General features: G+C 37.9%; 1 protein-coding gene across 1 annotated transcript in view; it reads right to left on the bottom strand.

Annotated features, from left to right (window-relative positions):
* The window catches only part of LOC135221661 (semaphorin-2A-like), a 684,158-nt gene that overhangs the window by 61,005 nt on the left and 608,244 nt on the right, over positions 1–14,909 (bottom strand). The window contains exons 3-8 of the mRNA XM_064259360.1: positions 14,447–14,498; positions 8,957–9,019; positions 7,436–7,540; positions 6,857–7,127; positions 6,238–6,468; positions 5,768–6,004 (exon numbers count right to left, since the gene is read on the bottom strand). Of these exons, the coding sequence (XP_064115430.1) occupies positions 5,768–6,004; positions 6,238–6,468; positions 6,857–7,127; positions 7,436–7,540; positions 8,957–9,019; positions 14,447–14,498 (959 nt within the window). The remainder of the gene's footprint in view (positions 1–5,767; positions 6,005–6,237; positions 6,469–6,856; positions 7,128–7,435; positions 7,541–8,956; positions 9,020–14,446; positions 14,499–14,909) is intronic.

Below are 14,909 nucleotides of genomic sequence, written 5' to 3'. Positions count from 1 at the left end.
TGAGGACAGATGGCGATAATTATTTAACGCACTTTAATCAAGATTTTCTAAATAGGAAATATTTGCTTTTTCCCCGCTTCGAAAATGACAATTCGAGTTATTTTGTTTTGAGAATCAATTAACCAATATAATAATAATAATAATAATAATAATAATAATAATAATAATAATAATAATAATAATAATAATAATAATAATATGTTCATTCAACGGCTAATGAATTTAAAAAGGAGCCCTTCATGATCATCAAAAATATAATCGTCAACATTAAAAATATTTATCAAATTCAATCCAATTGTAGGAGACGAAACCAATTTTGGGTTACGATAACGAAGTCTTAATCACAATCTGATGTAACCCATCTCTCAGGTTACGTCAATAATACCGCACTAAAATACCACCACCACTATTCCAGGGCCTTTTAAAATACTTAGTACGGTGCACGGCGGATAATATTTACGATGCCCAAGTAGATAAACAAGGGATCCATTTGAAGTTCCCACAAAATACGCGTCTACTCGGGAAACTTAGAAAGATCGTCGTTTTCTTGTTTATTATCACAGCTTCCATCTCCACCTTTACCTAAAGCCTTTCCCTAATCGTCGTCGTCTTAGCCCCTGCACCCGCCCCTCCCCTAACCTACCCCTGCAATCCTGGCCCCTGTCTGTAACACACAGTGGAGGAGGAGGAGGAGGAGGAGGAGGAGGAGGAGGAGGAGGAGGTGGTGATCAGTGCGGGAAGGTGGGAGAGGGGAGGTTTTCAAGTCGGGGGAAACTTCTTTAAGCGAAGCCCTATTCGCAAAATATTGGAAACCTTTAGCGTTATCATTTATTCAAGCAACCAATGCCCCGATCCAGGGGTCCGGAATTTATAGAGGCCACATGCGGGGGCCACCGGGAAACGCAATAATTGAATCCAAATGATCCGGAGGGGAAAATATTCATCTATTTACCCTTTTTGATGTATAAAGTACGGATGTGTATCTATCTCCGATGATTCCTGTTTGATGTCTCTGCCTTTTGCTGCTACACAATTTACTGGCAACACACACAACATTATATATAATATATATCTATATAATATATATATATATTATATATATATATATATATATATATATATTATATATATATATAGATATATATATATATATATATATATATATATATATATCAATATAATAAATATATATAACCTTTAAGCTGTTCCCCTTACACAAAAGAAGCTATCAGGAACGCTGAAGACAATGATCATTGCCACATTTATATTTCAACCGCTCAAGGTAAGATTTCCAAATCAACCTCTTCATAAACCTAAACAGAAGACTCATCAGTAGAGAGAGAGAGAGAGAGAGAGAGAGAGAGAGAGAGAGAGAGAGAGAGAGAGAGAGAGAGAGAGAGAGAGAGAACCTACGAATGGCATACTATTCAGTAAGCCAATCATCGGTTTAAATCCATAAAGGGTAATGTGAGTGTACTTCTTTTGGCCATTCCTTGGTTTATAACATTGAGGTCATGATAAATTGAATAGTGTGACCTCTTCATCATATAAAGAAAAAATACAAAAGTAAGGTAGTTGTTCTTTACCGCTTTCCTTTTTAAATAGTCGTTTATAATAATGAAATAATGACAGAACTCACTAATACAAGCACAAGCCAATTCAAGGCTAAGTATGCCAAGACGTTTATAATGGAATGACAGAACTAAAAAACCCAAGCCAATTCAAGGCTAAGTATGACAAGACCTTCCTGATTATCGCCGAAAGCTTAATGATGCAAAACTCAATTTGCAATTTCAGTTTTTGAGTATGAGAGTAAATCACGCCAGTAACGTTTAACAAATAATATCCTACAACTAATTCATCTAAGTAACAAAAATGAATACGATAACATTCCTCGCACAAAGAAAGAAAGCTATTCAAGGTGAATGACGTATCCCAGTTGAAGAAGAATCTGTTAATATATACCTCGTTAAAGATCGAAAGCAGGATAATGATGAAGATCATTTCATGAACCCAATCACAACGCCGACAGCCACAAAAAAATGACCAGTTCCTTGTTTCACGAAGCATCGACTTACAAAAGTCTGTGTATCATGACTGTATCCCAAAAGATGCACATGAAAAATAATCTGTGACTGCAAGTCTTCTTCCCTCGGAGTTCAAAAGACAATCGATCGAATAAACGAAAACAAAAAAAAGACGCCGTTTTCCCAATAACAGGGCAAATAAAGTCGTAGACGTACGACTCCAGCAAGACGTGGGTCGTCGTAAAGGTGTGTCGTAAAAAAGGACTGACTGCCTCCGAATAGGAGAATCGATGCCACACAACTTTGGGGGGAGCACACAGCCCTCCCCCTAAAACTCACCTTCTCCCTCCTCCCCTCCCCTTAGCACCCCCCCCTCCACCTCGGCCACCCTTTCTCCAACATCCGTACTCGAAACTTACTCCATCCAAACTTTGGAAATTGTGATTCTGAACACGACCGCGGCCACGTGCGCGCGCACACACACGCACACACAAATATACACAAACGCTTTAACCCTCCGTTGAAGTTTAACCACCTATTTTCGAATGGCATGTGTAATGAACGTTTAAAGTGACCTGAAATAAACCTGACCCTTTCGGATAAAAGCAGCGAGATGCAGGATAATGAACGACTGAAACCCAACGCCTACGTTCGCTCCTCGACGGATTTTAACGAATCAATCAAGGAACAGATATGATGACTATACTCTGTTTTTTTTTTTCATCTGTCCATCCGCCTGTGGTGTATTTGTATGGTAACACTGCGTCCCGGGCTTTAGATAGTTACGCTAATTGTAAGTTTTAGGTAAATAAAAGGATATCTGGGTGTACATTTGTAACTGAAAAGTGGTTTAAAAATTTACTGTATGCGAATTACACCGTTAATATTCGAAATAGGATATTATTATAATCGTTGAATGTAAGCTGAATGTAACTATCTAAAGCCCGGGACGCAGTGTTACCATACAAAAACACCACAGGCGGATGGACAGATGAAAAAAAAAGCGAGTATAGTAGTTAAGACGAAGAAATCATCAACGGCGTTGAGTATATCTTTCATATTTTCAAATATACGAAGGGAAGTGGATTCGCGTAATGGAAGACATGCACCCATTAGCATAGGAAGCGACGGGCTACTAACAAACTCACTGGGTCTGGGTACGCTGCCTCCCACTGACAGTGCAGCTTTCTACTTTCATAAATAAATTATGACGCGCCTTTCCAGTTCTCCATGAAAATAGCACACAGATAAAGTTCTTGTTTGATACAAGTTTCTGCCAGGTCATTTTCCGAATTTAAAAAAATAATGCCTTCCTACTTCTTCATTTTTTTCTAAGTCTAAAAAGAATAAAGTATATTATGTCACCTGTTCCATCACCGTAAAAAACGAATATAGAAAGGAAATCAAAGCAAACGCTTTCAATAATTATCAAGGAAATCTGCCATATACACTTTCTTTCAATGGCAATGAAGCCAGCCACAGTGACATCATCAGTCTTTAAGGTTTTACCCGAAGAAAAATGTAAATAACATATATTTACAAGAGGTGGAAAAAAAAGATCAACTTTTGTGTACCGCATTCTCGTTCATGCGAGTATTCCCATACCACATTATGGAGATAAAGGTGATTATATACACAACTAAAAGCAAACGCTGACACCTACTTTGAATATCAAAATCTCACTTCCGCCGAGAAACACCGCTAAACAGATGAGACTCAAAGTGTGAACGAAAATGAAACAGTGCAAACAAATTCTATCCTCTCATCCATCCTCCCCATCAATCAATCATTCAGGTCAGGTGACCTACGAACAATCTTCATAAATTTGCATCAGAATGCATACGGACGCTCTCACTTTCAGCTCGAAAGGTCAACTCATGCGGTAATCAACACTCCGGCAGCATAAAAAAAAAAATACAAACACCTGTGAGAGAGAGAGAGAGAGAGAGAGAGAGAGAGAGAGAGAGAGAGAGAGAGAGAGGGGGGGGGGGGGTGGCTTCCAGGTGTTGCGACACCTACTAGAAGGATTAATGACGGAGCATTTCGTGGGGTCAGCCTTAAAAGTTTACACTGGACGCAATTAGCTGCAACAGACCTCCTTGCTAAAGGCCGGCGTATGGCCCCGATTAAACGTCTTGCTAAGATGCACAACCCCTAAAAATCTACCACAGAGACATGTTTACGACCAATTCGCAATGATTTACGACTCCGTCCGCCTGAGGGAGGGAGAAACGTCATTATTTTGCTCCATCTTGGACGCGACTGATTTTTTTTAAGGGAAAAAAAAAAAGCTTTTCATCATCAATCGACTCGTGAAGGCAATTAAGAAAGCAGCAATCTTAAAGAATAAATTTTTTCTTTGTGTATTCTTCAAAGACGCCAAACTCGAGAGAGAGAGAGAGAGAGAGAGAGAGAGAGAGAGAGAGAGAGAGAGAGAGAGAGAGAGAGAGAGAGAGAGAGAGAGAGAAACTTTTGATATCATTCATTAAACAGCATTTTCTTCTCTTCGACATCGCTCCCTCCGACAGCTAATTGGCCGACGTGTTGGCAAAATGCTGGCTATCGATCCAGCCTTTAAAGTTGCCTCTCCTTTTGTTCCCTTTTAATCAAACACGCGACTTATTATTGATGAAAATTACTTTAACGTTATGGAATTAAAAAGCTAATTCGGTTCTCCCCACCCCCTCCCCCTTCTCTCATTCCTCTTCCCTACACCTTGGGAAGAACGTCGTAGAATGAAAAAAAAAAGAATTAAAGGATATTTTAGGTGAAAAAAAAAATCATCACTGGAAATATGAGTTGACGCAGTCTTCCATAGAAGACCCCACACCTTAACCAACGTATTGTTTCTCGTGTCAGTACAACCTAAATATTTCCCTGACAACAAATTGCGTTTCCAATAAATATGAATCCAACCCTACTTCACTCTACATAACAATGAAAAGTATTAATGCCTTGTATTCAGATCTCCTCTTAATGAAATCATAAATTACTGATTTTGTATTCCATAAAAATATTTTGCATTCGCTCTATTCAAACATACATTTAATGGTAATCCCTTACAAGATATCTTAAAAACGCGAAATCCGGCAGAACGTATCGTGCATAATTACACAATTCCCCATCATAAAATATTATAATGAGCTCCACGGATGAAATCTGAATAATCCACACCGCCATGGCTGTATGGTATGCGAAGCCCAAATAACTAAACTAAATCAACAGGTAGTTGTTTTTTCCTATCAATAAATTAAAGCTCAGAAGTACATAGCAAAACATTAGCGCTCCCCTACTGAGGAAAATGGCAGGGCGTAATTGCGAAGTAATTAGTGGCGATGAACAACAATCAATGAACGTGCAAACAGGGATAGCACGAAGAATATGATTAATGGGGGTCCACGTTTCGACTGATTTCAAATTAATGAACAGTAACAAAGAATATGATTAACGAACAGGCATCTGCAATGTGATTAGAAGGCGGGGGAAAATGCTTGCCCGGTAAATGGCGTCGATTTCCGCAGTGCAACGCAGCGAAAGACGATCTATCAGATTGCACATAACGTTTTTATGAATTAACAAATCTTACTAACGTTTAATTAAAAAAGAAGAAAGATAACTTTTAAGTTCTAGTACAGATGTTGAAAACAAAAGTGAAATATCATCCATCGACCGGGGATAAAAATTGTACGAATTCTTCAAATAAAATTCCCTAAAATGGGGGCTTTACTTCAATGACTGACCTGGAAGAGTCTGGGTATCGTTGACACACTGCCCGGGTCTGGGTTCAGGCACCTTGGAGGTGAGGACGGGCAACCAGGCTGACGAGGAAGTTGCCTGCTCTTTGAATCTACCGAGGAAGGCATCTTGGATGTCGCTGAGCGTGAAGGTGCAAATGGCCGACCCCATTAGTCCGTTCATACTCGTCGTGAACACGGCGTAAAACCTCGAGTCGTCGCCCGGTATTTTGTACACGGATTCTGTTGAAGAGGAAGAGGTGGTTGAAATATAAATTAGGGACAATTTGAGGACACACGATGCAATCCAGTTTCTGTCATTCAGTGCGTGTCAGACAGAAACTCAGTGACCATAATAATAATATAGTTTCACATCATGCCATTTATTGACATTTCTAATTAAGGGATAACTGGTACATGGCAAAGAGATTATGAGGATAGCAAAGTGGTCATGTTTTTTTCTCCTTTATACTTACGGATCTCGTTGAAGTAAAAAGGGAACTCTCCCGGTATTGAGCAGTTGAGGCGCGCCTTCAGGTAAGTGGCCCAGTTCTGCGTCAGGATGTTCTTGCCTCCAGTGTCGCTCTTGCACACTCGAGCCACGCGCGAGTACACATTCTTGCCGCAATTGATGTATTCCACTGCAGTCTCCCGGAAGAAGAACATCACGTACTCTCCGACTTCGTATGACCCGACGAAGTTGGGTTCTGTTGCAAAAGGCATTCGCAAATGTAGTCTGTATGACGCAAACGTCAAAAAATATGCCTACCATGAAATTAATGATAGAAAAAATATTATGCTAACCAAACCCTATAAGGGTAACTCGATGAATAAAACCAGACCATTAATAACCTAATAAAAGAGTTCTTAATTTTTTATTGTAAATATTTTTTTAGCTGACTGACACACATCGCTTTTCTTCAGTACAAAATGAGTCAGTGCCAGGACTCACTGTCAGTGCTAAAGAGACATCTAAGTCATCGATCTCTCCTACATTCTGAACCTCAATGTCGGTTAGATTTCTAACTTCTTCTAAGTTCTTTGCAGAAAACAAAAACTTTCGCCACAACAACAGAGACCTGAGAAGGAACTTACTGTCGAGCCACTTGGAGTCGTACTTGATGGTCCTCTTGAAGGGGAACTCGCGCCTCTTGGACGTGAAGTTGTAGAGATCGGCCCTGAAGATGACAGTGTCGGCTTTCGTGAACTCTGCGACAGTGCCGGAATAGAGACCAGGGAGTTTGCCCGGGTTTCCGTGCTCGACCCACACGGCCGTGCTGTTATCCATCGGATCAAAAGGACACTTGGCTACTCCCGGACCGATGCCCGGGACGTGCTCGTGGCGGGCGAGACGGGTTAGGTTAGCCTGGGCAAGAGGGGTAAAAAAGGTCAACTTCAAATAGCAACAACAAAATTAATGACAAAAATGATGTAATGGCATTGGGGCAAAAAGTATGATGCTAATAAAGCGCCTCTATTATAAAGTCAACAGAAACAAATTAATGCTTAAAAATAATGTAGTCTAAAGGGTAAAGGCTATCATATAGTGCCATCAAAAGCAAATTAATAAATAACTAATGACTTCTGTTTTAAAAGGCCAACGGTGTCACGAGGCGCTTAGGGGGGGGGGGGGGGGTTGATGATTTGTAAACAAAGGCGAAAATGTCAACTTACGTAGATAACCCAATCCTTGGGGTTATGAGCGTTGGTGCCACAAATATAAAGTCTGTTTTTCGACATGGGCTGGATGACGCGTATGTGGTTTCTGCAGTCAAAATGCTGTGGAAAAAAATAAAAATGAATTTCCTTCCCGAATTCAAAAGTGGCCAATAACGCATTCTTTTAACATTTCATCCAAATCCAAGAATATTTCAGCTAATGTCATCGGGGACATGAACAATTCTGAAAACCGCTTCCGAGTAATTTAGAACACCATAAAATTCATCACTTTATCCTTACTACATATAAATTCTTTCGATGTTTACCCAAGCCTAACTAAATCCAGCACTACGCATGTTTCTTTTTTTTTTCTTTATCTTTAATAGAAGCTTCTGACCACTTGTAGGTAGGTAAGTGATGATTTATGTTTTGTACAAACCTAAACACTGAAATCATTGCCTGGTGGGGTAGCCTAAAATTAGCCATTTCTTAAAATAAATACCAATTACAAGAAAAAGTACCAAATTCAAGAAAAAAAAAAATAATGTTGACAAAAGAAATGAAACCTATCTATTGTGGCAAGTCAACTGCGACTAGTGCCAGCTGGTTTGGAGTCTATTTTCGTTAGGAGCAGTTCAAGGTATATTTACAGAATGTGAAAGAAACAGGCTGAGGGAGGGTGGAAAAATTTAAGGGGATTACTGCTTGAAATATTCAAGGTTGGAGAATATTCCTCATACATGTTCAGTATGGATAAAATGCCAACATATACGGATATACAGAGCGATCTGATGACAAATACAAAACTTAAAGTTTTTCAACATCAAACCAAATACAACGAAGGAGCAAGAAGGAACCGAAATTGCATGGTAAATTTACGTTTAGCAAGAAGTACATTCCAGATGAAAATAAACTACTTAATAATACTAACTTTATATTGCAACAGAGCAAGTTTCATGATGATGTTTATTCTTTTACTTTCCGCTTATTACATATCAAGAAGTAAAATTTGCAAAACAGATTTACTTAACTCGAGAAATACGAAAAGGAAAAAGGAGGAGGAAGCACTGGAGGAGGAAGAAGATGGGAAAAGTCCGCTAAACTTTGAATTAGCTCCGGACCCTAATTTTTGGGTGCGTAATTCATGAGTTGGCAACTATTGCATCCCAAAGATAAACTTCTGGCAAAAGTAGAGGGCATTAATTCGTAGGAAAAACGACTGAATTCGCAGGTAACTTACCACCTGCTTTTAAATATTTTTTTTTTACTGCCTAAAAGTTGCCTGCAGATAATTGGAATTTAATACTAATCATTCAAAGATAAAAGCAATTGCGCGCATGCGCGACACGATTTACATAGACGTACCCCAGTGCAAGAGGGAAATTAAGTTACTATTTACATATTTACACTGACAATTTGTATTGCATAACAATGCAAGTCTTCTCCCCTATTGGCGAATTCCAATAAAATTTTGAAGTAGGGAATGACAAAAAAATAATTTTACATAAAGGAGCGTCGAGTCTACATCCAACTTACCTCAGATTTGCCCCTTGAAACGCAGTTCGAGACACTGGTTGGCTCCAACATCATAGCATCGGTCTGGAAGTAAAAATAAAAGATGGCGTTAATATAGCACTATAATGCTGTTTAAGTAATTAGATTAATAATAAATAGGTAAATTAGTTTGTCGCAAAATCAATCCTTGATTGTATTGAAGATGTGAGAGAAAAAAAAATTATATATATATATATATATATATATATATATATATATATATATATATATCTATATATATTATATATATATATATATATATATGTAATATGTTTATGCCATCCGATTCAAAGAACGTGTTTACTTTATTCATAATTCAATACAGGACCATTTCCCCCTCCAATTCACACACCACTTCCATTAAGGGATTAACTCTGGATCATCTCTTGGGATAACTCTTGATCTTCTCTTGTGTGTTTGACTGTACTTGCAGAATACCTGGAAATGAGAGAGCACGCGGCCCAGAAGGGCGCCCCACCCAGCCGATGAACGATAAACTGGCTGCTGTACTGAACACCAGACCACGTGCTCACCGCACGGCCCGATGTGGCCGCGTGGTAGAGGAGTGGAAAGACAAGTAACATCATCTCATCATCTAGCTCAGGCAGGATGCTGGCGAACCCTCTCTGAACTGATAAAAGAGCACGAGTGCTGCAGATTGTCCTTAGATCATTTCACCCCTTTGGACAATGCAAGTTTTCTTTATGTGATTGAGTTCTTGGTACCTTACCTACTCATTCCTCGATCAACTTTCACGTGTTTTAAACATGCTTGCTCGGATCAAAATCACTTCCGTTACAGGCTACAATTGTGCCAGTGTGGATTCTGTATTTTCGTCTTGTGTTGCTCCAGAATTCCTCCCCTTCTTTGTGTATATCAACAGTGCCACTAAACTTACATTACCAGTGGCATTCCTGGAATCCAGTGTGAAGCGTGTGCTACAGTTTTCTCTCGTGCCATTCCCTTGTAAGCATCCTGATCCCTTTTCAATTCTGACTTAATGAATTTAACCAGTTTGGTTTAGTGTATATAACAAAAGTAGTCACCATACTAAGTGGCGAACTTAATATATTTTCATACATGTAACCAAAACTGAATTTTTTAATTGATAATAATTACGTCCTCTCATGGATTCGAACCAGCACACAGGAGAAATCTGGATTTCAGTGATGTTATCGATTCGGCCAACAAGTGTGGTATAAATTGATACCGATTCTGACCTTACAAAACACTGTCGAACCCAGTATTTGTAATTAGACCTATATATATATATATATATATATATATATATATATATATATATATATATATATATATATATTATATCCACCCAACTCTGCCATGTTAATGAAGTCGTGCGTGCGGCACCATGATTTATATACATGCATTAATTTCCAAGTGTCTTTTAATATCCAATTCGCTCTACCCCGGAATTAATATATTTTCATATGTGTTAACCGATGGGTAATTTTTTGGTTTCATTCTTTCGTGGATTCGAACCAGCCCACATAGGGGAAATCAAGATTTCAGTGAAGTTACAGACTCAGCCAACAAGTGAGGTATAAACTGACAAATTCCGACCTTACAAATTGATGTCGAACCCAGGTATTTGTAATTAGAATCCATATATATCCACCCACCTCTGCCATGTTAACTTGGCTATATTATGAATTTTTATCACATCACCATGATTCATATACATGCATTAAGCTACAAATGTCCTTTAATATCCAATTCACTCTACCTCAAAATTAATATATTTTCATTTATGTTAACCGAAGGGGAATTTTTTAGTTGATGACAATTTCCTCCTCTCGTGGATTTGATATCCACCCACCTCGTTAACATGGATGGCAGAGGTGGGTGGATATCGACTCTAATTACATATACCTGGGCTTGGGTAGTGATTTTTAAGGTCGGAATTGGTATCAACCTATACCTCGCTTGTTGGCGGAGTCGGTAACTTCAATGAAGTCCTGATTTATCCTATGTGCGCTGGTTCGAATCCGTGAGAGGACGAAATTATTATCAACTAAAAAATTCCAAGGTAGAGCGAATTGGATATTAAAGGACATTTGTAGCTTAAAGCATGTATATGAATCACGGTGATGTGATAAAAGCTCATAATATATATATATATATATATATATTATATATATAATATATATATATATGTATATATATATATATATATATTTCGTTGGTATTATGTTGAAGTTAGAATCTTTAAGGATCACTAAACTGTATGTTTACATCTGTTAGTTTACTGAAGTCTCTTGCATGTTTGGCACGTTAAATTAGTTTCGTAATACAATAAACATCCTGGAATGAACATTAACACACGAGAACATTTCTGGAAACATATATTAATATAGTATACAAAACTTTCACAACCCTTTCAACCTATTAATAAAAAAATTTCCGGATTTTAATATTTACTGCAATACTGTGCATTGATAATCTGGAAGGTGATGCAATCAAAGCGGCCTCACCAGGAAGGGTTATGCCATTCCTTTGTTGAGGGAGATAATTTTACGACAAAACAGCAATAAGCACACTTGTGGCGGAACTTATATGACAACAATACAGGTTAGGCAAAGGAAATCTACTTTGGGTTAGGCTAGGCTGGTGACTTCTTAGTAAACTAAAGAGGTAAACACATTTACAACACTTCGTTTCCGTAAATTTCTTTCTTTCTGTTGATAGGTATTTACCAGTGATAATGCCTCTTTTCGTGGTTTCAACAAAGCACTGATTTGACTTAAAACTATACTGGATATGTACGTAAAAATGGGGTTTTGGAACCTCTGAACATCATTCAATTTTAGATTACTAGAATTCTGAAGACAATTACCATTTATACTGATGCTAATTGGGTTCTTGGGAGGAAGTCACAACCAAGCGAGACTTTGCCAGTATTAACTTCGTTTCAAGTCTACCACACTCAACTCCTATTGAATAAAATAATTCCTCAGAACTGTTAGCATCAAACACATAAGAAACCAGCCTAACCCTCTTGGGCTATAGTATACTATCCTAGAATGGACTGTCATGGGCACAAGTGGTTGGGAAAACAAAAATCTAAGTGAACAATCCCAAGTGCAATGGTGTAATATGCTCAAAACATGCGAGGATCACATGAAAAACCATTCGATGTTCACATGTGTAATGACTAATGACATTGATTCGTGACACCGTAACCTCACCCCCAGATGTGGAGCTTCACCCAACTGGGATGCTGCCTTTTGAACCTTGGGTAAACAGGTAAGAGTTGTGCTTATATGAACACATCGTAAAATATCCCACCTACCCAAATCTCCAAAAGGGTGTGGTACGTGCTAGAGTGTAACTAACTGGTGGCTGTTCAAAGGCTTTTGCGATAAGCTAATCACCGTTCTCCTTTACTGATCAATTGCTATACAAACTTTATAAACATATCACTTAACCCGTATCTAGTTAGTGGTTTAAAAAAAAAATTACCTAAAGGCGTCCGATAAGTTCATATTCCAGATCAGCCTAATGATGGTTTCACGCCTTGCTTAGCCTACCTTTATTATTCAATTGACTGTTCAATGTTAATTCCACATGACTCCTTTTAAAGTTGCAATAACGCAGCGATAATTTCACTATTAACAAAAACGGGTGCAAAGTCGTAACCCACAAAAATGTCAATATTTTTGTACGTGGAGGTTGCGGGAGTGACAACGGACGGTAAAGAAAAGAATACATTACCTCGGAGCGAAAGGTAATGTAACACCCACCCACAATGCAATTTTATAAACAAAATGGAACCACGAAGCGTGTTGTCGCATCATACTTAGAGAATGCCAATAAAAAAAAAATGTTGGGCAAGATTTTTTTTTTTTTTTTTTGAATAAGGAGATAAATACTGCCCTGAGGGTTTTCACCGATTATTCTCAGTCCAATGAAATATAGGTAAATTATTTCATCCATGTCAATCAAAATTATTTAGTTATAGTTACCGGCTTTCTATCAGCTGATATTAAGCCACATTTTTTCTTTGATAGTACTACAAGTGTATTTTGATTATGTAGTGTATCGCAGATAAGTAACAAAACAAAACTGACAAAATGAAATGTAATCAAAAGCCACACAAAATGGCAAAAGATTAATGATAGTCTGCCGTGACTTCCCTCAGTAATGACCTTCCTTAAGCCTAGCGAACGAAAACCCCAAGCTTTCTGTTAAAGACTAAATCAGAATTTCTTTATCTCAAAAGCAGCAGCTCTGAATTCAAACGGGATATTAAATCAATAAACGTGATTTTACTTCAAAAAGTCACACCACTCATGATTGGGAATTAAACATATACTGGCGCCGACAAGAAAATTAATTGTAGAAGCAGACTCTTCAGAATGAAAGTAAACTCTGTGTTTACAACTGCAGCAGCTCCTCCAAGGGAACAAATAAATAATAATAAAATTCTACTAGAAAAAGAAACCATTTTTTTTCTGGTATGAGAGTTGTAGAGCACAAGTGTTCCTTCAACGAAACGAAAAATGTGACGCTACAAATGCATTATACTATATAGGCATACACTTGTGTAGGTGGAAAGTTCAACCGGTGGCCACGGCTCAAAGCCTTCCTCGTCCATGCAGGATTTGCTCAACCGGCGCCATCTGTCCATCTGTAGAGAGTTGCGTCATCTCCTGTGCCATATTTAGTTCGCTTATGCAAAGTATTCACCATTAACTTTACATACACAGATTCCGTTTCATGGACTTATAATAAGTTCCTTGAATTTCTAATATTTTTTTTTTTTTTTTGCTTTATGGTATATTCAAACAAACACGTTCTTCTGATTTAAGAATAGTTCGACTTTTACTGCCTTTTTAAATTTTTTTATTTATTTATCTATTTATTTATTATTTTTTTTTTTTTGGTAATTCTATAAAGTATCTTGTACTTGTTCTTTGCAGTGTTCTTTTCTTTATCCTAAAAGGATGTACTACTTGGTGGAAATCTGGGATACAGGAGTAAGTACACATAATATAAATTTGAAAAATAACGAACTACCGTAGACTGCGGACAACAATTCTGTGTTGTTAGACGGTGAGGCTTTTTATCCAATGTAAAGATGGCTTTTAAGTTGTGTAAAAAAAAAAAAAAACCTACTCTTGTACAAACTTGGAGAAGAACCTTCTCGGGAAAAAAAACGAACAGCAGATTCTTAAATATAAGAGCGTTTAGAAATATTATCAAATCAAGGACTTTGTGAAAGAAACAAAACATTCTTTGGCAAACGCTCTTAGAAAATCAGCCGTAATAAAGATCCATGCGATGAGTAAAATATACGCAAAATTTATATTAACATTTAATATAATCAAATGGACGCCAAACATACTTCATCTTAATTTAGGGCATATTCTGAACCTTTTAAGCAAGCCCTTTTGTTTTTAAGTTATATGGTAAACAAATTAAATACAAGAACGGACAAAAGATGAAGCTTACCTCACAATTCGTCTGGCTGACGTTGTTCATGTTAACTCTAATGACCTTGTCCCTGGAAAGAAGAAAGACAAATATTAATAAAAGTATTAGTTTATATTCTTTGGATGTAAATAAAACTCTATTGCACTACATGCGTGGACTGCGGTTAGGTAACGTAGGTCTGGCCCTTACTGAGGTAGTAAACAAGCCACGGAAAAGATCAACGGTTAGCTGAAACACAGACGCGCGCGAGCGCGCGCACACACACACACACACGAACATCTCTTGATAGCCAAGTCCAAGTCCTGGTCCAAGTGTCAACGTACCTGAAAAGGCGTAATTCCCCACTGGGTGATTCCCAAATTCCCATTCTGTGTTCATTCGGAAGTTGAGTGAATTCCCTATGAAGCGTTATTTGCAGCTTAATGTTTGTGAGTATAGATGTTACTTTTCAAGTGATAGAAATTCATATATACGTACATAC

The sequence above is a fragment of the Macrobrachium nipponense genome, chromosome 3 (assembly GCF_015104395.2).
Source record: "Macrobrachium nipponense isolate FS-2020 chromosome 3, ASM1510439v2, whole genome shotgun sequence".
In the NCBI taxonomy this organism is placed as follows: domain Eukaryota; kingdom Metazoa; phylum Arthropoda; class Malacostraca; order Decapoda; family Palaemonidae; genus Macrobrachium; species Macrobrachium nipponense.
Note: the sequence above shows the minus strand (reverse complement) of the source record. Positions and strands in the feature narration are given on the sequence as shown.